The 25116-nt window shown below is 42.4% G+C and overlaps 1 protein-coding gene across 5 annotated transcripts in view; it reads right to left on the bottom strand.

The window, feature by feature from the left end:
- LOC146797516 (inter-alpha-trypsin inhibitor heavy chain H4-like) overlaps positions 1-25116 on the bottom strand; it is a 598346-nt gene that overhangs the window by 480506 nt on the left and 92724 nt on the right. For all 5 annotated transcript variants that reach the window (XM_085624535.1, XM_085624533.1, XM_085624534.1 and 2 more), the window contains exons 4-9: positions 24038-24200; positions 18850-18960; positions 13380-13508; positions 12253-12369; positions 10451-10619; positions 8560-8685 (exon numbers count right to left, since the gene is read on the bottom strand). In XM_085624535.1, the coding sequence (XP_085480661.1) occupies positions 8560-8685; positions 10451-10619; positions 12253-12369; positions 13380-13508; positions 18850-18960; positions 24038-24200 (815 nt within the window). The remainder of the gene's footprint in view (positions 1-8559; positions 8686-10450; positions 10620-12252; positions 12370-13379; positions 13509-18849; positions 18961-24037; positions 24201-25116) is intronic.

Raw genomic sequence — 25116 nt, forward strand, 5'->3', positions numbered from 1 at the left:
CAACTTAGGTGAAACCTTCGTAAAGCACTGTGACTTTCAAAAGTCTAGGAGTGTTCAATGGCTGAACAAAGGATGACCAGCCTCCATGCCTGACACACTGCACAACAAGCTCAAAGACGATCCTCAAATAAACAAATCCCAAAATCAATTGAGTCTATTTTTGAAGCCTTTTATGGCTGGGATGCACAGCTCCTTGACACCTGGTCCTCGGAACATATTGGAGGTACCTCTTTATTACCTCCTGGGGCCTCCCCAGCCCAAATACGCCGGGAGTTTGGACTCACTAGCCAAAAAGGAATGCGCCGGGGGTCATTTGTAAAATGTTGCCACAGGCATTTCGACACATTAAATCAACTCCTATGGAAAGAAATGGAGACCCAAGGAGTGTCTCATGCACCTAGAGTATACCTGGATCAGGAAATCGTAAACCTACAAACTGGGTGCAGTATGAAGCAAGGCAACCTCGTCCCTGGACTTCAAAATCCTCGCTGCACCTGTTTTTCATCACAGATGAGAGCGTGCTGCCAAAGAAAACACAAAGCTACTCAGTTATAAACAGCTACAAGGACCTGCACTTTCAACCGTACCTGTCAGCTGGCCTTGCTGAGGCAGTGAAATGGCAGATCATAAGACAGCGGCTGAGAGACGTTCCAACCTTAGACCTAGCCCCAAGTTGGTGAAATCCAGATGGCAGGATCAAAAGATGGCTATGCAACTTAGGTACTGGATTTAACTAGTAAGCGGAATTAGAACATGCAGAAGAGCAGTGATTGAGTCACTGCTAGCCAACGACCTCAGGCTAACTGCCCGCTTTGCCAAATTCCTGGCTTGAGTAGTGAAGAGGTTAAACAATGAAACAACACAGCTCAGGAGTTCTTCTGGAAAATTTGAGAACAAGACCACTGCCACTTCAGTTTGGACTTTGACTCTATGTTCCATGTAACGTGCACATGCTAATTTTTTTTAACTCATTTTTATTTAACTCGCAGGGCCTCATGAGCTGCTTTTCCACGCATTTTGTATCTCTTTAAATTTTCCTATGTATGCAATGGTTTTTAATAAGTGTGCATGCAATTAATAAATAAATAAATTAAAACCTAAACTCCCTTTGTGTATGGCTTTCTAGAGGGAATGCACAATGCCCAGCCATCACCCACCCCAGACGTGAATTGGAGACAGGCAGCAAGCACACAAGGCTAAGAGCAGAAAAATTCCATCTTTCTAAAAGTAGCATTTTTAATATGGTAATGATAAATGTAACTTCACCACTGAAGAGGATTTATCATGACAATTTGATAGGTACTAAACATGACAGCTGAACCTCCTTCCAATTGAGAATTACACTTATTAGTAACAATGATTCCCCAAAAGGTTAAATTACGGGAGGGGTAACCCTCTCAATAGCGAAAAATGAACTTTTCACTACCAGGACATGTAAAATTGAAAAGTGCATGCCCTACCTTTTAATTACATGCCACCCTGTCCTATGGGCTACCTAGGACCTACCTTAGGGGTGACTTATATGTAATAAAAGTTTAAGGCTTCACAAGAGGTTTTAAATTCCAAGTCAACATGGCAGTGTAAACTGCACACACAGGCTCTGCAGTGCCTGGCCTGAAAGATGTTTTAAAGGGCTACATAAGTGGGTGGCACAATCAGTGTTACAGGCCCACCAGTAGCATTTAAGTTACAGGCCCTGGGCACATATGGTGCACTTTACTAGGGATTTATAAGTGAATTAAAGATGGCAATTGCGGATGAGTCAATCAAACCAAGTGAAAGTGGGGAGAGCTACCCAACTTCTCTGGATTTCTCATCGCTAAGGCGGAAGTACCTAGAGAGACCGTTAGCACTAGTGTGTCTGCCACACGTATGTGTTCCACCTTAAAGTCCATTCCTCAACAATTTTGGATTTTCACCCCTCATTTGCATTAGACACCTGAGAGGCCTGTGGTCTTTCTGAATCTGGAAGTGAGTCCTGAACAGATATGGTCTCAACTTCATCAGTGCCCAGACCACAGCAAAGCAATAGCCCTGCACCTCTGTTTCCTGGGACGTTCCCTCCTAGAGATAAAAGTTATAGGTTGGTCTAGGTCCCCTTCAATATGTTGTAATAATGTTGCCACTATGCCATGCTATGAGGCATCAGTTTGAACAATGAATTTCCCGGAAAAGTCAGGGGGCTCTAGCACAGGGGCTGTGCACATGACTTGCTTTAAGGAGTCAAATGCTTTTTGGCATGTGTGAGAAGTTGGCCTGGTATGTGCTGTTCACTAGTTCTAGTGGACACCTTGCATCAGTACAATTCAACTCTTATGGTAGATAGGTTTAAGACAACCTTTTAAAGAAAGCTATCCTAGTGGTAGCTGTGGAGAGGAGCCTTCAGGCTAAGTCTCAGAGGAATGTAAAGCAGCTTGTTTTACCTTATAATCTCTTGAATTACCAAATGAAAGGACACCACACAGGTATATATATAAAATATATATGTATTTATTACTAGACACTACTAATCTCTTTATGAGATTAGAAGTCAGGAACATATGCACAAATCAAAGTTTCACAACAAGTTAAGCACAAATACGGCTGGGGCCCTAGGGGCGTACAAGACCATATACTAAAAAAGAGGTATAGGAATATCGACTTGCAAGGGGACAAGGCATAGGGCCTTCAGAATCGCTGGGGCCTCACTAATCCACCCAAGGCAGGTAAGTAAAGGACCCACGGGAGACGCGTGCAGTGTGAGAACACAGCTGAGGGTTCCCTATTGACTTCAATGGAGCAAGTTGCGGTTGGAATTTTAAAGTTCTATGGTACTTCGGGAGAGTCTACAAGCAAGTCACTTACAGGGTAAGTAGTTCGAGAGCCAACACACACAGGAGCACCGTAGTGCAGGAGTTACCTCACCCAGGGAAGCCGGGTGCATAGGTGTCTATTGGTGTTGGGTTGCGGTGTTGTTTTCAATAGGAGCCAAAGAAGACTTGCTGCTTGTGAAGACAGAAGAAGTGTCCTGTGGAATCCAAGGCTGCACTCATAAGAAAGAAGACCTGAAAGCAGAGGAGACAGTGTTCAAAGTCACTTGCCAGTGACCCGGGGCCAGGAAGCTGGATGCCCACAGATGTCGGGTGATTTCAGGTGATCACGGGTGTCTTGACTCTTCAGCTACGTTGTCCAGGAGGCATCAACGACAACCAGGAGCTGGATTCCGCGTGTCCCACAAAGTCTGCAGCTTACTGCGGTGTTGGTGACCAGGTTGGAGCCAACAAGCCTTGGTAACAGCAAGTCTTGTGGAAAGAGTGAAAAGTCAGCAGTGCAGACCAGCAAGGTCTGAGGGACTCACTCAGTGAGGGTAAGTCAGGGCAGGCCTGAAGCACCCAGGGGAGCCCTTTGGTTCTGCAGAAAAGTCTTCAGGGGACCCACAAGCCAACCGGCAAGGGATCGCAAAGAAGCCTCGGGAGAAATCACTTCACAGGAGCCCACGGTCACTCAGGACAAGGTAGGCCTCTGATCTTCAGTGGAAATCCTGCTGGAGGCTTGGACCACATGTGGTCTAATGCACAAGTTTGTAGAATGTTGTGAAGGGATTGCACTCGACAATAGTGCATGGTACCCGGGTATTGCTGTTCCTCGTCACTCGTGGGTTCCACTTGCCTCAGCTTTGCTGGGGACTGACGATGGCCTTGGAGAAGTCAGGAAATCTACTTCTGGGGCTGCAGGGACTATGGACTCCGGCGGGAGCAGGAAAGTTTGCGACTGTTGATTCAAAGATTTGGTGCCTGCCAAGCAGGGGAGTCACTCCTTGACTCCAAGGGAGATTCTTCTATCTTCCAGAGGTAGTGGAACATCGAAGGTCCAGGATTATTCTTCAGAGCGTCGTCCAGGGATATCTAACTTGCAATGGCAAGGGTTCCCTGACTTATACTAGAAGAAAGGGCAGGACTAGCTCTATGACCCCTCCTATGGGAGGGTCAGGGGAGTTGGTGGCTACACCCACTTCCCTTTGTCCAGTTTTGCACCAGAGCAGAGGCAGGTAGCCCCTGAACCGGTTTGAGCTGGCATATGCACAGAGGAGCCTACTGCTCCCCTAGTGCAGGCCTTCAAAGCACTCTAGGAGTGCACCCACCCAGCCCCAATACACTAAATCCTGTCTGGGAGGTGGTTACACCTCCCTGTGACAGGATGCCTATTGTTGGGCCTCCTCCACTGCGAGTTTCGGTCAGCAGCAGGAGGGCAGCCCAGTGTCTGTGCTGGTGGCATCCATTTTGTGATGCCAGGGCTCTTTCAGGATTCTACAGTGTTTCCACAGTATGTACATGTCTACCCCTCTAGAAGGGTGGGATCATACTCCCACACCAGTACTGTTGGGACTTATGCATTGAGCCTTGGACTTCGCAAGATAAATATCCCTCTGCGTCATGTATATGTTATTTATGTCACTCTTGTACACTGCAGTTAATTAATTCTCCGCCGTATCTGTTTTTATGTCACAGACAGCCATTTCATTGATTTGCCAATATAAATGCAAAGTAAAGAAATTATTTTTTTCGCATATATAAGATGTTCTTCTTTAGGTGTCACCTGGTTATATGACTAATGCATTTTCTTTCATGTATCTAATCATTGTGCAAATGATTTGAACTACCCGACAGAACCACTTTCTTTTCAGTACCCTTCATAATCAGGCCTGCATTTCGCAGGGCCTGAACCAATTCCTGCAGGTGAAAGAGGTGGCCCTCCCAGCTGTTACTGAAGACAGCTATGTCATACAAGTAAGCAGAACTGAAGGCCTCCATACCAGCCAAAACCTGGGTCACCAGACTCTGGAAGGCAGACGGAGCATTCCTGAGTCCAAAAGGCATCACTCTAAATTGGTAGTGGCTCTCTGGAGTGGAGAAGGCAGATGTCTCCTTTGTTCCTTCAGTTAGGGCATTCTGCCAGTATCATGAAGAAAGGTCAAGATTATTCAGGAACTAGACAGCCCCTAATTTGTCTATCCACTTATCTGCCCGGGGAATGGCATGAACATCAGTCTTGGTGACTGACTTGAGTCCCCTATAATCTACACAGAACCTGAGTTCTGGTGTAGTGTCTGGTGGGGCAGCTTTTGGTACCAGCACAACAGGGCTGGACCAGGGGTTCCTGGAGGGCTCAGTCACCCCCAGCTCCACCATCTTGGACACCTCATCCTTGATGCTGGTCCTCACTTTGTACAACAGCCTGTAGATTTTTTTTTGACAGGGAGGCTGTCCCCTGTCCCCATCATGGGGAAGCAGATGGGTAATCCCAGGAGTGAGTGAAAACAGAGAGGAGAATTGTCCAAGCAACTGGTGACATCCCCTCTTCTTTTTCGAAGTCAGGATAGAGGATAGGTTTACGCCTTCCAATGACCCATCCTTCTCTTGGAGGCTTGGAGGTCAGGGAGAGATTCACTCTCTTCTTCCCCCCACCATCTGTCACCAACAACATGGTGACCTCAGACCTCTCAAAGTGTGGTTTGAGATGTTTGTGATGGAGAACCCTTATGGGTGGCTTGGGGGTCTTGAAGCCCACCAAGTAGGTGGCCTCCACCTTCGTCTCAACAATCTCATAGAGCCCTGACCAAATGTCTTGGAGGGCCCTGGGCTCCACGAGCTCCATCACCCATACTTTCTGCTCAGTCTTAAATTCCTCAGTGGTAGTCTTCTGGTTAAACCACTGCTTCATCACCTCCTGACTGGCCTCAAAGCTTTCAGAAGCTTGCTTCCAAACTTAGCCATCTGGCACCGATGAGTTAGCATGCAGCCAACCACACCCAGGGGAGATTTCCTGGGAGCTTACTCCTACCCACCTTAACCAAACTGAAAGGTCCTCTCATAGGAGGTCCAAACAGAAGCTCAAAGGGGCTAAAGCCATCCCCCTTATGTGGCACTTCTCTGTAAGTAAAGATTAGGCATTGCAAGAGCGTGTCTCACTTATGCATCTTGCCCTCAGGTAGGCCTTTGATCATGCCTTTCAATGGTCACGTTCAATCTCTCAATAAGCCAATTTGTCTGTGGATGGTAGGGTGTGGCGAATTTGTATGTAACTCTAAAGTCCTTAAACATGTAATGCAAATATGCAGAGATGGTGTTGGTGCCCCTGTCAGACACCACTTCCTTGGGGAAACCTACTCTGGTGAAACTTCCCATTAGGAACTTAGCCATCACAGGTGCTATTGAAGTCCTCAGAGGTATGAGTCATCTGAGTATCTTGTGGCATGATCCACTAGTACCAGGATAAACCTGTTGCCAGAGGCTGTCTAGGGATCTATGGGCCCTACAATGTCAATGCCCACCCTCTCAAAGAGGGTGCTAATGTCAGGAAAGGGATTCAAGGGAGCTTTCAGTTTCTGTCCTGCTTTCACATCGGTCTGACAGATCAAGCAAGACGTGCAGAACGTATCTTAGGAAATCTTCTTCTGAAGCCAATAACAGTGGGGGACAAGCCTTGCACAGGCCTTGTCCTGTCCCAGATGTCCTGCCAGGGGTATATCATTAGCCAGCCTCAGTAGGAAGGCCCTGGGGATTGGGGAACTACTAGTGCCCTTGTTGCCCCATGCACAGGTGCCTTAGGTCCACTATACAGGAGGCTTCCGTCTCACTACTTGTAGTGTTTACCAGAGGCATCATCAGCTGCCTGGGCTTTGGCCAAGACAACTAGGCCAACGTTCCTTTGTGGACAGGGTGCATACAGCAGTTGTTCCTGCTTGGACAAGGTGCATACCTCTGTCTACCAGTAACCCAATTTCTAACATACCCCTTCAAATTTGACAAGTAATTCTGTCTTGGAGGGATTTAGTGCCAAAAAAACATTTACCATCCACCAACTGGGTAAGAGGAATTGTCACAGATCCACACTTGTGAGTCCACTGTACATGTTTGGTTGTGCAGAGGCCAATACCTGACTTCAGGAATGTGCCCATCTTCAGTTTCAGGATCTGTCCACTGGAGATGAAGCCATTTACCTCTTGTCACTAGCACATTTGAGTTCAAAGATATTCAAATGTAAAAGACTGCTTAACCCTAAGATTACATTTAGAGAAAAAGCATATTTCTTGATCACATTCCTTTCATCTCATTTGATTTGATTTAAGGGGGATTTATAAAGTGCAGTAAATGCTCAAATGCGTCAATGTGCTCTTGCACTGAGATACTTCATTTTAATATGCTAGAATCTTGTTTTCTCTTTACACCAATTGCATCATTAACATTATGTGTTTCCCAGTGTTTTCGTAAGGATCACATCCTAGAACCACATACTAGGATCAGTATTTATTAGTGAGGTTGCAATCCTGTCTGTTCACAAATAAGTATCAACAGCACAGAGCACAATTTGTGATTGTCATCGTATGTATTGTGTGTAAACTGGGTGCTTTCTATTATGAAGGCATTGTTGGGAGTATTTTGGTGCCGTATTGAGTTAAGCTATTTCCATTGTTTTTATTCTATTTGTACTCTACATGTATCAACATATTGAGGATATTATTGAGGTTTTGTACTTTTCTTGACAAAATGGCAACTTCAGACTTAACTGCTCGAGCAAGCTATCCATGAGATTCAAGGAGGCTTGGGGGGGTCACCTTTCAGCCACAGACTGCGTACTCAATGTCCTAGGTTCTAAGAAACACTTGTAATCTCTTGCACTATTGCTGTGTAGCCCTTGCAACTTCATGAATAGGAGAAAAAGCCCATAAACCAGCCATCCTGAATTAGAAGATCAGAATGATATCATTTGTGTCATGACCATTCAATGATTTTCCTGATTGTGGTGACAGTGGCACTTTTGACATCAGGCATAGCATGTTTCAACACATATTCCAAATGAGGTAGGGTGGAGCAAAGGCGTTCGGACAGAAAACCTGCTACTTTATGAGGGATGACTTTGTTACAGTCCCTTTGAATCCTAGCTTTGTATACAGTAATGAAGGTTAATAAAATATATTTTACAATTGTACCATAACATTGGTATTGTTTTTTAACAGTAGAAAAAATTGAGAACTCCTTAACGCAATAGTTGCCATTCTTTAATTACTTTGCTGTGAAAATTCACATCCCTCCAAAACACATTAAAGTTAATAAAAACCTTTGTAACTATAAAAATATTGTGTGGTATTTTCCACACAGAACATGTGTAAAACTCTAAATAAAACATTACAAAGGTTAACTAACCTCTGAAAGAAATGGTCCCAGTGTGTTACAAGTTCAAAACATGAATACATTTTTAATAAGTGTAACGAGGTTTAAATGTATTCAGTTGTTTAAAAAACAACACATTTAACTATGGGGCAGATTATAACAACGGTAAACAATGCCATCAGTGATGTCATCAATGATGTAATTTAACATGCCACCAGTTAAGTCACGGCATGTTATTCACAATTTCTCAGGGCCATGCAAGTAATAGGCCAGTATTTCCGAAAGTCAGAAATACAGATTACAGTCAAAATGTCTATTCAGATGTAGTGAATCAAATGAACTGTTCCATCGTGATTCTCAATAAGGCCCAACGAATTTCAAATGTCTGGAAGAGTTCTTTGGTGCTTACCAATAGTGGGTTGCCCATCTGTTAACATAATGATCATGGAAACACTTCTTTCTGGTAGGACTCGAGTTTCCTCAGACTCTCTTAATATTTGAACTGCAGATAGTAGGGCACTATTAATGTCTGTCGCTGTAGGACAAAATCAAAAAGTTAGATCATGTTCAATTATTATCGACCTAGAAGTAACATGGTGACATGGCAGCCTTCTCAGATGTTTCCGCCCTCCGGTACCCTTCGGACACACATAGCTAACTTCAGGTGATATCTGTTGTCAATATACAGTAACAAGTCACTGGCTTGGGGGCAGAGTCAGCTAGAAATCCGAAATCCCACTGTTTTCTTAAATGAAACCAACTGAAAACCATTGGAACGTCACTTATCCCAGCTATTTTTCTGCTAAAATTGTGTGATTGTTATCAACACAGCCCGGCAACATGAAGCTGTATATTACCAAAGTTGTTAGAGCCATTACATCTCTCATAACATCGGAAAACCATACAACTCTTGCTTACAGTTAGATTTTGGTTTTCTGCCTAGGTCATGGCTTCATCTAGACTGACACAAGGTAACATTATGTTGATAGAATGTTTTATGGTATTGCCCCAATTATTTTTTACAATGCTAAATGTTTAAGTTCCAATTAATTTCCTAAAATTTGGAGACTGTTCCTCAGATAGATTTAATGAAACCTACACTAGCTTCCCCTTCACTTCTGGATGCATTTATTTTAAAGATGAACTACATACACTCTAAGGTGTCTCATCTGAAGTAGTCTGGGTACTTGGCTGAAAGGTTGTGCGTATCTAGGGGTTCTCGGACTACTCCCAACCCTGACTTGCTTAGGTACAGCTAGGAAAGGAAATATTATCAAGTTAAATTATAACATTTCTGCCTAAAGTATATGCTTGTTTTAAAACTTGTTTGAGATTGTACTAAAGGTTTTTTATATATATTTCAAGCTCTAACTTGAAGGCATGAAGACACCGTCCCTATATTATGACTGTGTATATAAGATCATAACTAAAATAGAGATCATAGAAATGAAGATTTTTAAGATTGAGGACAGAAACGCTATAGTTTGAATGAGAAATGTGATTCACACAAAGCTCAAACAATCTCATCTTATTCGTATATTTGTTTCTGTGAGAAGTACCTGGCTCACTCTTGTTACTTCAAGTTGATAGAATTTCATCATAGAAATGGATATGGTACATGTGCAATAACACCAAAATGGCAATCCAGCAGAGAAAAAGAAACCTACCATTTCTAAACCAAATTAGTTAAAAGAGCAATATTAAAGAAATAAAGGATGTGTGGATTAATAATGTTAGATAAATAACAAACGGAAAGTCACATCTATTTCTATTGGGGGCAGTAGACTATGAACCGGGACCATCAGCTGTTGACCAGTGATGGAGATGGTCTGATGGAAAACAGATGTCCAAAAAGTTTACCTTTCTGACCTTCAAGGGCTAAGAAATCATAGGGATGGGAAAAGGTTTTTAGAAGTTCGCAGTCAAACGTCAAGCTAAGTAAATAAACTTAGAAAATAAGTAATTTAGGTTTTGAATTATGTAAGGCTACAAACTCTGTCCCTGCTCCTAGTCTTCCTTTTTTGTAGAGTTATGCATCGCTCAACGAGCAGCGGAGAAAGAAGGAGGGCAACTCATTGTTGTAAATATAAACATTTCGCAAATACATTTGTAGAGGATGAAATTCTGTTTCCCTCTATGGACTTGCAAGCTATAGAAGGTGCAGCCTGCACAAATATTCATGAACAGGGGTGACATAATGCTTGAACCACATATGGACACACAGAAGCCTGCAAAATGAGTGCTCGAAAAATAATTAAACAAAAAGAAGTTGAAAAAATGCAAAGATTAAAATGTTTCACCTCCATAATCCCTAATAGATTTGACAAAGGCTTTTGCTTCTTCAATATTGCTTTCATTTGCTTTAAGCATGATAGTTTGATATCTAGACACAGCTGAACTGAACGTAATTAAGTTAAAATGATCCTCTGGACTTAGGTCCTCTAAAATCTTCATAAGAGCCTCTCTTGTCTGTAAAGAAAACAACAAAAACAAAAAACAAACCTGTTAGTTTCTAACTATCAGTACTCTTTAAGGACATGCAAATTACATATTAGGGAGCATATTCACAAAAGTATTTTTGAGTATATAAATAGGTACTCTCATTGTATTTTTTTACTCTTGCATGCCTTTGTCAACTGGGCACCAAACATCTACAAGGAGAAAAAAATTGAAATATTCCTATACAATCAGTACAAATAGAAAATACTGCCTTTTGTGCATTTTAACTAATATGAAGGTGGACGACTCATTGCAAGATTACTCCTGTAGTGGTAGTTCCTCCACTCATAAATGTTTTTGTGAATCAGCCCCATAGAGTGGCAGTACCGCAAACGCTATGCACACCTTCCGGTATCGCTTTAATGCAATGTGCAGCTTGCATGGTTGTACTACAAAGTCAGTAGAGGAAAATACCATACTTTTCATCCTTAATCACTAATATTAAGAGGACACTGTAAGTCTTTAGTCCCATGTTACATGTAAGCCAGCAGAACCCCTTTGTTTGCTCATTCAAAGAACATAACTGCTACTCACGCTATACATAGATAATTTAATTTTGGAATCCTAGAATACGGATTTCTGTCTGAATCAAGTCATCAAACTCTACTATCTTAGTTCTCTTTATAAGTAATATTGTAAAGCAGGTGGAAACAAAAGTTTTCTATTAAATCTGAAATGGAAGAGGTGTTGGGAAAAAACGGACTTTCAGGTTTTGTCCTGTGAACATTTTACAGGAAAAAACAACGCAAAATATCTGCAAGGAAAGGGGTGTTAGATGGGAGACAAACCAGAGGGAATCAGTGTGAATACAACGAGTGATGTGGTAATGTCCCCTTCCCACTGAAAAAATTAAAATACTGTGGTAATTCTGAACCCTAGAATTACTGCACCACATGATATCAGTAATTCTCAGTTCCCACATTACCTATAGTAAGGCGCAGTATGTTTTGAATGGATGTAGGTTGTTGGTCTAACAATTACATGCTACATGGTTATGCACAATATTTTACAAGTGTTTGACTTCAAACACAAACTTACATGCGTCAGTGGTTTTAATAACTTTTGATACTTCTGAACTAGGATTAATTCTTCCTAAACTGAAGCCATTGATGGGCTTCCTGGCTAGTTTCTTCCCATTGTCGCTTAAAAAGACCATAATTCTTCCAGATAAACCACACATGAAATGAAGAAAAGGAAGCCAACATTGATACCTAGCAAGATAAGAGCAAACCTGAGACAAACTGAGGTTGTAGGGCAGACACTGACATTATCTGTGGCCGTCGAGGGCTCATCTTTTAAGGCCAATATTGTTCTCTACAGAATTATGAGAAAACCATTGAAGGGATCTAGCCCCCATGTGAACAGGAAACCCAACTTTATTGTGCGTTTTAATTTAGTTTTCAAATTAGTTCAGGCAAATAGTTTGTCTTGATTCCTTAGCTGTGTCAATAAAATGTTCACTACAGTCAATCAGATGATGCCCTCCACCCCCAAATTAAACATACCAAGGAAATATCTTTCTTTATCGATGGCGGCCTCATTGTCAATGGCATCCCTGTGTCATGCATGCAAAGCCATCAAATTAAAGAGAAATACTACCTACCTGCACAATCTTTTTGCCGCTCATGGAACCACTGGTGTCAATGACAAACACAACGTTTTTGGGAAGTGCTGGCATCTGAGATGGTGCAAAGTAGTGCACAAAATATCCATTTATTATCTGAGAAACAGAATTGCACTTAAAGTAAGTAATCAGAAAAAACAATTAAAAGAACAAGAGAAGCTGTCAAAGACATAGCCAGCGTGGGGAAGAAAGCACACAACATGTTTATATACTGGTAACACTTTTGTTGAATAGACATTTTCAAGTCTACTGAAATACTGCAGACACTTCTGCATTTTCACTTTCTGCGTGGAAGGCATACAAGATATCAAATATTCACATTCACAAGCAATGGCATCTGAAGGAAATTAATTAAATTCCTAACTTCTTCCTAACTTTGTCATGTAGAACACCCAGTTCTTTAAGTACTGTAGTGCCTAGCAGCACCACCTACTATTTAAAAATGCACATTTCTCTTTATAAGACCTTAAACGGTTCCAATATTCTAGATTAAGATAACAAGAACTAGGAAGTGGTATACAGATATTCCATATATGGACTGATCTAATCTCTATTTGTTTTCGAGAAAAATGCAGGCTTTATTCCTGCTCAATAAATGGACATCTATTTAAACCCTGAAGGGAACAAAATATTGGATGTAAGAATCATGGAAAATTGTCAACTCTCACAGAACAATGTACATGCTGTTAGGATACCCTTGCTCCATTGTCAGTCTGCATGTGCTTACTCTATTTGAATAGAATGTGGCCATTTCTACTTGATAGACACCTGGGCCCTCATTACCAGTTGGGCCACGTTGGCGATGCATCGCACGCAAGGTAAATAGTTTTATTGATTTAATTACTTACCTTACTCCTGTCCATCTACCTCCCCACCCTGCCCATCCCCTGCCCCACTGTCCCACAGCAGTCCCTCGGCAAGCCGCCACTGGGTATAATATTTTGGGGTTTTCTATAGTGATAACTGGTGGAAGAGTATGTTGTAAATACAGTAAGAGACCTTGAGGGAGTCTGTTGGACAGAACCATGTGGTGTCACTGTGGCTCACAGAAGATGATCTCAAGTGGGAAGCACATGATATGATATACGAGCCATGTTCATGCTTACTTGTACGTCTCCAGCAGATGTATCCCTTTTTACATCATAATTTATCATCAGGTCCCCATCCAGAAGAGTCTCCTCAAGTCCATCTTTTTTGCGCTGTTGGTCTATTGTTGGCTTGAATAAAATATGGGCCTAAATATTAAAGATAATAAGATTTAAATATTTTGCCTCGAGAAAGCTTCCGTTTACAAATAGATTGCCAAAACATGCTAAAAATACAGGCACAAACATTTGCATAGCAAATTCCTCCAATGCTTTTATGCTGCTTAATCTATGCTTATCTATATAATTTTAACTTCACAAAATATTGGTAGTCAGTACTATCTTGTTGATATTTTTGTGCTCTACATATTGACATACAACTACTCCCACACCAATAATGCCGAACAGGGTGTATGCATGGTAAGGCCTTTATTCATTAATTTTTTGCCCAGCTAAAGGCATGAGTTCGATTTCGCTAAACGTCAAACCGGGACTGTAAAAATGGCCAGGAGGATGCTGTTTCAGTGCTTAAGCTGTAGTTAAATTAGCAAGTTCTGTGCTACATACTAGTAGGCATTTGCTCGTACATGCAAAAACTGTGAATGGCTTTACCAATTTTTAGGTATTTACAACAATTTGAATTATGTATCACTCTTTAGAAAAATATAGTAAATTGTCAAAATAGTGTGGACATGTGTAGCAGGCATGCTGTTGACACTCCAAAGGTTTCACCAAGAGCAAGCCTGCCTGAACCCATGTGCGCCCAGTGCCAGAATATCTGGTCTGTTCACAACCCAACGAAACTCCACTGCGCTCCTCTGGTCCTTTGACTCTTGATGCCGCTCTCCACACTGCTCCTGCGATGCAGCACACCCCATTGTAGGAGCCTTCACCTGCTCCCACTGCCGGTTCTCCTGTAGTCACATACCCACAAAGCTTACTCAAGCACCAGCAATACAAGCAACACCCCAACCAATACTAAAAGCTACAGAACACCCACACGCCAACACCCAATCACATGCATGCTACTCAACACATGATTTCTCAGGAAACAAAATCTGGGACCTGCTGAACAGCAACACACTGAACCTCCTCTTCCTCACAGAAACCTGGCTCAACTCCACATCGGTACCCGGTATTCCTGCAGCAATTTCAGCGGGCTAGAAGACTGCACAACAGGACCACCTTCACAAGTCAAGAGGAGAACTTGCAGTCATCTACAAGGACTCTATCAAGTACTCAACATCTACAGATAGTGCCACTCCATACATGGAACATCTGCACTTCAGTCTGCAAATCTCAGAGAACTTCACCCTGAATGGAACACTTGCCTACAGACCACCAGGACCACGAGCCACCTTCAGCAGCCCCCTCACCACTGACTCCAGAGCCTACATACTCCTCTGTGACCCCCACTACCACCTATAATACAGAACCGACCCCTACTCCAAAGCCCTCCGCAAAAGCCTGAACTACATTGGAGTTACCAAGCTCACCACAGGACTAATACACATCGCTGGACAAGCACTGGAACCCATCTTCACCACCAGCAACAGTATTATATACAGCACCATGCCGCCATCTACTTCCAAATCAACACACTACAAGTCAGTGCGCCCACCAGCATCAGCTTGCCAAGCCACTGGTAGGGCAAAATCTCAGAAGGAGACTGGATCAACACCCTCAGCACTGACCAACACAAACCCACAGACAACCTCAATGAGGACATCAACAACTTCAACAACTGGACAAAGAACTGTCCAGACCCCTCACATCCATCAAACCCAACAAGCAAGGAAGATTTGACAAGCCTGCCAGTTGGGACGGAGGACCTTTGAAATGTCAAACGACACTGCAAACAGCAGGAGAGAAAAAGGAAAGCCAGCCACAAAGTCACTGATAGAACCACCTTTAAAGCTGCACTCCGACACTCCCAACAGCAACTGAGAGGCACTGAAAAAAGAGCGTTAGCTGAACACATCAAAGGGATCTCCAGCAGCTGGAGATCTTCTCAATCGTCAAAGACTTCACCACACCCTCGGCCCCAGTCAATATCATTATCCTCTCCCAAGTACTGTGTGGCGACCTGTCAAACTTCGTCTACAGAAAAATCGCAAACATCTACAGCAACTTCACACACCAATCCAGCCCCAGTGATCTCATCACCAACCTATCAATTCCTAACCAAGACGACCATCTGACCACTTGGACAACGCTCACCAAAAACTACACACTAATGATCATGTCGACCATCCGCTCAGGGGCCTCATAGGATCCATGCCCCCCTACGTTTATAACCTGGGAGCACCAGCAATCTGCACCATGCTCATTTGCATCATCAACACACCTGCCACACTTGGAAGACTGGAAGCATGCAGCAGTCACTGCCCTCCTGAAGAAGCCATCTGCCAACCCAACCAACTGAGCAACTTCCGACCGATCTCCCTGCTCCCCTACCCAGCCAAAGTGATAGAGAAGGCCAGCCTCACAACCCACCTTGAATGACACAATTGACTGGAAAACACTCGATCAGAATTCAGAAAGAACCACAGCACCCAATCAGCACTCATCACAGCCACTGATGACATTTGGACCATCCTGGACCAGGGAGAAACAGCAGCCATCATCCTGCTGAACCTTTCCGCAGCATTCAAAACAGTATCCCACAACACACTTGTCACTTGTAACCTGATTGGCATATTTAATTTACTATAAAGTCCCTTCTAGATTGGTATTCCATATACTCAGGGCTTGTAAATTAAGTGCTACCAGTGGGACTGCAGGACCTTTTGGATATAAGCACCCCTACGGTAGGCCGTAGGTAGCCAATAGAGCAGGGTACATTGTAATTAAAAGATTGGACATGTACTTTTATGTTCAAATGTCCTGGTAGTGAAAAACCACTAAATTAATTTTTCACTTCTGTGAGGCCTTCTGTCCCAAAGGAAAATATTGGCTTGCCTTCATTAGATTTAATAAGTGCTACTTTTTGATTGGGACCGGGCATTTATGAAATTGAATTGTAAAATCCTCATTAATGGAAAAGTTTGATTTTTAATGACAATTTTTAAAATGCCACTTTTAGAAAGTTGAATACAAAAAGAGGAATCTGGCTCCATTTGACGTTATGCTCCTATTATTTGAGCAACACACAGACCACTAACTTTTCTGTTTGAATGGAATTTTTATTAAACCATTTCTTTCTTTGCAATTGTTTGTATTTTACCAAAAAGATTTTAGTTGCATGAGAAGTAAAGAGACACACATTTTTCAAATTAACATACAAGACATGAAAAATACTTATGACGATTTACAATAGACAGTGCATGAAATACTTATATACAAAAACATTTTTATATAACAACATTGGACTTTTGCATCATAACATCAGAAACTAGAATACTCTTATCGCAATCTTGTTTTTGGGGCCAAACATGCGCCAAACACAGGAAAATGTTTAGAGTGTGTGCGTGGGGGATAAGATTCAATGCAAATCCCTCTCTTCACAACAAGTTTACTCTAATTCCTCCGTGTTGAAAAAAGTGCCAACGCGTTTCAAGACCCAGTTCTCTGGTACCAGGACTCTCATCAGGGCTTCATGTTAATGGTCAGCAATTTCTGATTAAAGGACAGAGCTGCTACTCTGACTCCTTTTTGCGTGGTAACCAGAATCTCTCATCAGAAATTACTGCAGGGGGAAAGCCTAACTGACAGTGAAGTTGCAGTTCATATCGGATATAGAATATGGATGTGCTCAGACTTAAAAACAGGATGCAATGATTACAGAAATAGACGCCTGCATCTGAGCAAACCGGGAACATTTTAAAGAAATTATCCCCGGCATAAACTACGAAGCGCACTGCAGTAATTGCGACTCCCTAAATGCAATGCAACAACCAAAAATAAATTGCCCAAAAGTGCATTTTTCAAAGTGCTAAGCTGCACACATACAATTCCCTGGGGCATGTGTGTGTGCCACATTATGTTGAAATTGCAATTTCAGGGGTGCATCAGGGTGTCCTTTTGGCATCCATTCACCCTTGAAATTGCATGCGCAATTTGCGAGTACCTATTTGGTACTCGCAAATTGTGCATGCAATTCCAATTGATTCCTATGGGCCTCAAGGCCCATACGAATTAATGGGAAGCCCTTCCTTGTTTGCAGATCGCAATTTGCGAGTTGCAAAGAAGGAATGTGTAGGAATTGCAATTTTTTTTGCGATTCCTACATGCATAAGTATTTGCGACTCCTAAATTGCGATTTCTTTAGGAATCGCAAATGTACATTTTGATGCATGTGGCCCTGAGACTTAGTGGTGCCAAGTTTGTAAGCGAAGGAGGCATAAATAAATCACAACCTAGACAATTGTTCAAATTGACGGCAGCTACAATGTTACAATGCCACTTACACGCTTTACAACAAATTGTAAACAGGAGACAAAATAAATGGCCGTATGTAAAGTCAGAAAAAAAAAATGTGCACATTTGAAAACAGTTTTGTTGCTGAAAATAAAGCAACCAATGTTAGGTGGATGTGGGCAATGTGCACATACTTGTGCTGTCACTTAAAGGGAAGGGAGCTAGTGGGTAAAGCAGGCTCCCCCATTTCCCCATTCTGTAAGCTGTGGGATTCGGAAGCAAAATTCGAGTGGAAATTTAACAGATCAGTGAATAAAACCCATTGACCAAGAGCTCCTCTAATTATGGATCTTATGTATTGATTCGGGGGGAAAAACAATGGTCTGGCAAACCGATAAAGCTCCCTCAAAGTCCAGATCTGAACAGAGAGTCACATGCAAGTGACCAGCATAAGGAAGAGTGTACAATATAACATCCCATCACTGTGTTGATTCATTCTGAGTGGTCTGACAGCCCACCTATTGCTAATTGGCCTGCACAAAAAGAAGTGCCAAAGGACCCCCTTACTACTTGGCAGCCACGTCTACTGCTATTCCAATAAGCAGTAAACTCAAACATCTCTGCCAACCAACCTCAATCCAACCCTTCAGTTTCCTGCAGTATGAGCACCAGAACCCTCACAATGAGCTGTGCCACTGACCTTCAGTTCGGACCAACAGGCCCTTTCACTGCCTGATCTTCTGGCCCCTGGAACCTTACAAGTACCTCTAACAGTGCACCTGACTTCGAGGTTCCTTCCCCTGACATTCTACCAATACATTCACCAGTTCATCTCATTTCGGAACCCAGACACCATACTATTGCTGTCCAAACCCCTGGAAACTCACATATCCCATTAATGAATCTAAATTAGGATTTCTGAATTGACGAGAGAAAACCATTCACAAGGAAAGGGAATGCAATATGGAGACATGGTTATCTCTGTTCTTAAATAGGCATGGAGATGTAATAAAGGGCAGTCATGGACTTCACTCTAGACAGAGTGCCTCTAGTATGACTAGCCTTTTTAATTCATTTGAAACTATGGATTCTATCATATAAAAAGTAATCTTAAATTGAGAACGCCCCTTACCTTCGTTTCGCTAACAGTCTTTGTAAGGGCTTCAGACAATTCATTTGTTAGGAACGTGCTGCTGGTCTCCAGGAAGCGGATGCCTTGCGGTTCGAAGACGTGAACGTCGATCTGAAGAAAAGGTAAACAATGTGTTTATTTTCAAAGCAATGGAAAATATCGTTATACATACAGATACATTTTGCCATTTTGAATTTAATATGTTGGGATTAAGTACCTTAAAAAACGTAAGTGATATTTAATCCTATCTGCGTCTATAGATGAAAAAACTTTAATCTATAAAATATTGGCTAAGCCAAATGATGACACCTGTGATACCGGGGCCCAGACTTATTGGTGTTCCCAATGAATTTATCCCTGCCCCCATGGGGGTAATGTGGAAATACCTTCTCATGAAATTTAAACGGACCACCCCCTGAATGATGTCCCAATTGGTTTTACAACCCAACTAGATGTTATGAAACCAAGAGACATACCAGAACCATTTTTGCTGGTAGCTAATAATAATGAAAGATTTGGGTAAGAAAAAATAGACATGTTTCTTTTCAGTGTATGACCCTTTAAGAAAAAGCATTCCCACATGGCCACTGCTCCTACAAGCATGCCCATGCATGGCCAGCATTCAAAAACAGCCACCTTCATCTCTGGTAGGAGTGGGATACAGACAGTGCGTGGCTGCTGCTGGGGGGGTGAATGGTATGTATTTCACTCTATATGAGGCTCATACTCTGATCTTAGCAATACTGTTTTGCAAACTGTTAATTTACACAGCTAAGTGTCTCGGTAGCTGTTGAGTGAATGCCTTGGTTCAGCAAAGGGTCTTCTACCCCCAGTTCTTCGCAACTTGGCACTAACAAAACCTAAAGCCTAATATAAATTTTAGTTGAATATGAAAATATTGCCGTTTGGTACTGAGGGGGATACTTTGTTGATGCCTGGAGTATTAGCCCTTGCCATTATCACAGGCTTTCCATAGCTTAGACTGGGGTCTTCTTTAAGTTGGACGCCCTGTAGGAGCACAGGGCTTCTCAATAGACTTGTATACATTTGTGTTGGGTAGAGATTGGCACACCAGGCTTGTGCCTTAATCCTTGCCCAGCAACCACACTCCCAACCAGTTATTGTTACTTCATGCTGGGCTGGTTGGTCTTGCATGGGCCCAGCACCTCTGAAGAGCATAAGACTTCTCATTGATCTTGCCTAACTCTGCTTTGGCAAGGGATAGTCACCTCCCAGTGGGTGTCTGGTACCAAGCCGAGCCCTGTGGCCATGCCCCCTTTCTTTCAGGGGGACTTGCTGGAAGTCTGACCTGGATCGTGACTGAGCCTGATGTGTGAGAATAGCAATATATTCCTCTCCAGCGTTGTCTAATTCTGCTCTGACTACAGAGGGACACCATTGGTGGATGCCCTAAAGCCCAGACCAGTGTGCATGGCCTCAGCCATTAATCTAAGCTTCTTGGAGGTCTGACTGGGGTCTTGCCTGACACTCCAGTTGAGCACATGTCTTGTCACCATGCTCACATAATCCAGCTCTGCATAATAAGTGACAATGACACCCTCTGCTGCAGCCTGGAACCCAGCCCAGAAGTCACACCATCAACCACCCAACCATGCCCACAGGCTTCCTGGTAGCCTGACTGGAATTTTGTCTGAGATTTACCTACTGGAGGAGCACTGGACTCCAAAGAAGGATTGTCCAACTTTGTCATTAGTATACACATACCCCTGAATCATGCTTTAAAACTATGACAACTACCATGGTCCCATTCATTCAAAATAGCCTTCTGGAGATCTGACGGGGCCCTTGATTTAGCTTGATGCCCAGGCACAACAAGCAATCCCTCATCAGCATTTTCTAGCTCTGGCTGTGGTAAAGAATAGCAACTGAGGCAGCTGGATCAAGCCTATGCCAATACCAATGCAGACTTCCCAAAGTTCTGCCTGAGGATGTCTGAGATTGATGTCACAGAAGAGCAAAGGACTCCTCACTGTGTTTTTGCTGTCCTGCCCTGTGCTGTGAGGGTGACTCCTGCCTCAGCCTGGAATCCAGCCCAACAGCCACACCAGCATTAGCTCAAACATTCACACTGGTTTCCCAGGCCCCTGACTGGAGATCTGTTTGAGCTATCCCCTGGTGGAACACAAAACACCTAATAGGGCTTGTCTCACTTTGCCCAGGATACAGAGGGATATCCTGGCTGGTACTGGTAGCTCAGTACTGTGGCCATGCCCCCACTAATTCATGGAGATTTCCTGGATTTCTGACTTTGACCTTCTGGAGACCTGATGCCCAGACGTAGCATGGGACTCCTAATTGAGCTTTTCTAGAGTTCAAAATATTTTATTGAAATTTTATAATGAACAGCAACAACATAGACATACAAAAATTATCAAATTCATTCCAATAGAAAAGAAAGTGGTCATATTCTTATAAACTTAAAAGGAGGGGGGGAAGGGAAACATCTAATAACAAATTATTGAGTAAGCAATAAATAGAGCTACTATGACATATTAACTAGTATAAAAATCGTAAAAAGCATTAAAATACATAAACATACCCCTAAGATGCAAAATAGAAATCAACAGGAATCCAAAAAGAGTGATGGGAAATAGGATTATGATTAACCCCAGACAAAGATAATTGAGCACCTCTTCTTGTAAAGATAACCCAAGACCACCAAGCATGAACTGATAACTTAGAAACATCTTTCCAACAAAAGGTAATAGATTTTAACGCAGCAGAAATCAAAAAATCAAAAAGCCTACATTCAAGAGAACTTAGAGATTGTGATAATGTAACTGATTTGCAAATTAACATTTTATATGATAAGTCTTCATGTATATTTAACAATTTCTTAATAAAATCCCAAACTTCTGTCGAGAATTTTGCAATTAAAGGGCAATCAAAAAGCATATGTCGTAACGAACCAGGATGCAATTTACAATGCCAACAAGTGTCAGACTGAAGGAGTATTCAGGGACTATCATGTTCCTACAGCTGGGGCAGCTGTGAGCGTTATAAATACTATTAACATAACATAACATAATCACAGTGTAGGAATAATGCGCTAACACCAGGGACATCCCTCAGGCTGACTCATATTCAAACTCTAAGAGAAGTTCAGTCATAAATCTACCAATTAATCTCCATGGGCTGTTCAGCAAAGCTTGTTCACCAAACATGTGAACTTGCGGTTTCTCCCACACTAAGGCGAATTACTACTGCAACAACACAACATCAATGTGAAAAAAACTAAGGTATTTGTTGCTGTCTACATTTTTAAATAATAACAAAAATGAACCTTTTTTCATGTACATTTACATCATTAAATGGTGTCCGCTGGATGCCCTTATGATGTATAAATATTTCGTACTTATATTTGTGGATCACTCCAGTCATTCACATGCATGCACTTTTTTGATTGCTGCGCAAGTGACTTCCAGGTGCAAGATCCATGCAGGACCCATTGGAGTCAAAACAAAGGTTGCTATAATTATATGTGACTAAATGGTTGTCAGTGAGGAAGACACACCAGGCCTGGGAGGCTGGGGATTCAACCATGGTGTCAGAGATGTATAATGTCTCAAAGCGTGAGGCCCATGTTTCCCCCGGAGGTAGGGAATTTGCATTAGGACCTTGCTCTCAACTTCTGTTTGGCATGGACATAACATTCCTCTAGCCGGATCTTGTCACCCATGTTTATCTACATTTACTGCCGGATTCCGAAGCCTCCCACAGGTAAGACCCCCACACCTATGTTTGGCTTTGGGCTGCACACAGCTAAAGCTGGTCTCTGTGATGTACAGAGGGGGTCACAAAATAACCTGCCTAATGAATATTAGACAGGTCACATTTTGCAACCCCATGTAAATTATTATTATTATTATTGAATTTGTTAGGCGCACAGCTACCCTATTAGGGTTTCCCGGCGCAGGTAAGTCTGAATCAGACTAAGTAACTAGGCCAATTGCTGAGTGAAGAGCCAGGTCTTAATGTCTCGGCGAAATTTTAAATAAGAAGGTTCCTGCTTCACATGATTAGGAAGGGAATTCCAAAGTTTTGGTCCAAGGTATGAGAAGGAGCGTCCGCCCATTCTTGTCAATTTGAACCTGGGAAGCGTCAGGTTACCCTGGGCGGAGGAGCGCAGAGCGCGTTGCGGTGTGTAAGGGCAGATGAGTTCCCGTAAATACACTGGAGCTGCACCTTGCTTTATTTTGAAAATATGACAAAGAGCTTTGAATTTAATGCGATTGCCAATGCAGAGCCAATGGAGATCCTGCAAAAAAGGAGTAACCGAGGCTCTCCTTGCAATGTGGCAGAGAAGGCGTGCTGCAGAATTTTGGACCATTTGCAGTCTCCTCAAAGGTTCCTTATTGCAGCCTAAGTAGGGTATGTTTCCGTAGTCCAATCGAGACATGATAAGGGATTGGACTATGGTTCTTTGTGTGGAAAAAGGAAGCATCCAAATTATTTTGCGCAGCCATTTTAGTATGGAAAAGCAGGTACCCACAGTGCTCACTGCTTGTTGCCGCATGGAAAGTTGGCTGTCCCCTTGCTTCCATCGTTGAGGACGCAGGGCTCCCCCTATACTCCTATGCAGATGACACTCAAATCATTTTTTCCTTATCCTCTTCTAAAGACAATACGATGTAAATGGCAATGAAGGCAGGGACTGGGGCTTGTAAGAACCACCTCATCACTATTCCTGCATTTTCTTTTTCAAACTGGAAACCTGCCTCAAAAATACCAAGCAAGCTGAGAGTGAATGGGCTATAACGTTTGCAATTAATTGAAACATAAAGAAATTAAATTTCAATAAACGAAGTAGCATACGTTTTTTAGATTTTTCCTTAAATTGATTGATGTGCTGTTTGAGCCACAAATGTAAGACTAAGGACTCGAATTGGAGTTTGTCCGAACTAGAACATCAGCCTAAAATTGGCAGACATTTAGTCACTCTATTTAGAGTGTATACAAAGTGTAGACACTAAAAAAGGCAAATGAGACATTGCAAACATGTACAAACTTTAATGAGATAGTGTGGTGACAGTAACTGGTGCTGACTTTTGTAAGAGATATCTTGGTACACACTTTCACAGCTAAGGTACCATTACAAAATTCTGTTCATCCGAAAAATGGCTTCACTATATCTACAAGAGAGAAAGTTAACTTTGGTAAATCATACCTGGAAATGTTTAACTAGTTGTTTGGGTTTGACCTTGATGAGCAGCTGATAGTTGCCCAACTTTCGCTTGAGTAATTCCTCATAAATCAGCTCAAAGGTAACTTTGCTTTCGGCTGCAACATTCACTGAAACCTCGAACTTTTCCAGCAACCTTCCTGTGGCTCTGAAAAAAGGCATGACAAGAGATCTGTTAGTATTTTTCGATTGTTAATGTGCCAACATGCAGCCATTTGTCCTCTTTAAGATATCTTACTTCAAAAGAGAGAGAAAGCATGTACTGATTATATTTGGGTTAAAAGTATAGGTTAGTACAATCTGAAACCTTCTCAGACATTCCTGGCGCTTATCATGCAGTCGGATGTCAACTGTGCCTGTCTTCTATGAGAATGTTTACAGCGGGATTTAGGTGATACTGAACTGTGTGTGGGTAGAGTTCATTTAGATTGCACCGAACAAGAGTCCAGCCTTTCAGTGTTCCACTCTGCTGAATGCATCTTCTTCATCAACTGAAGGCAGGCATTATTGAAGGATGTTAATGCTCAGTATTAAAATAAATCTGGATCGATTGTATTGATTTATAGGAATCAGCTTACATCAGCATAAAGCATGCCTTTCCAATTTAGCATGAACCATCACTGCTTAACACCTGCCTTTCTATAGTTGTCATACAGCTTCAGCCTTCAAGACTGAAAGTCCTGTAATGCTCACTTGGATTCCAATGACATGACATGATGTAACCCCAAGTGTTGCCACTTTCTGTGTATCGGCGGATGCCCATGGTGCCTGTTATTGAGAAGATGCTAGCTCCATGTTCTCAATAAAGCTGTTGTTTGACTACATGAAGTGTTCTGCAGTTTTCTGAGGTAGCAGAACTGGCGACTAATGGGATTACAGATTCAGAAACACAGGAGGAGATTGTGAGTAAATGAATATTTATTAAATGAAGACTCTGATAGGCACCAGTAAGTTTTTTTGCCTGACCGCTTTGAAGGTCAATCAAGCTGTGGGGCAGGAAGCATCAGCATCTCACAAGAATTGAGATTGTCCATAACTACTGAAAATCAACACAGATTGGGTGT

The sequence above is a fragment of the Triturus cristatus genome, chromosome 9 (assembly GCF_964204655.1).
Source record: "Triturus cristatus chromosome 9, aTriCri1.1, whole genome shotgun sequence".
NCBI classification, from domain to species: Eukaryota; Metazoa; Chordata; class Amphibia; order Caudata; family Salamandridae; genus Triturus; species Triturus cristatus.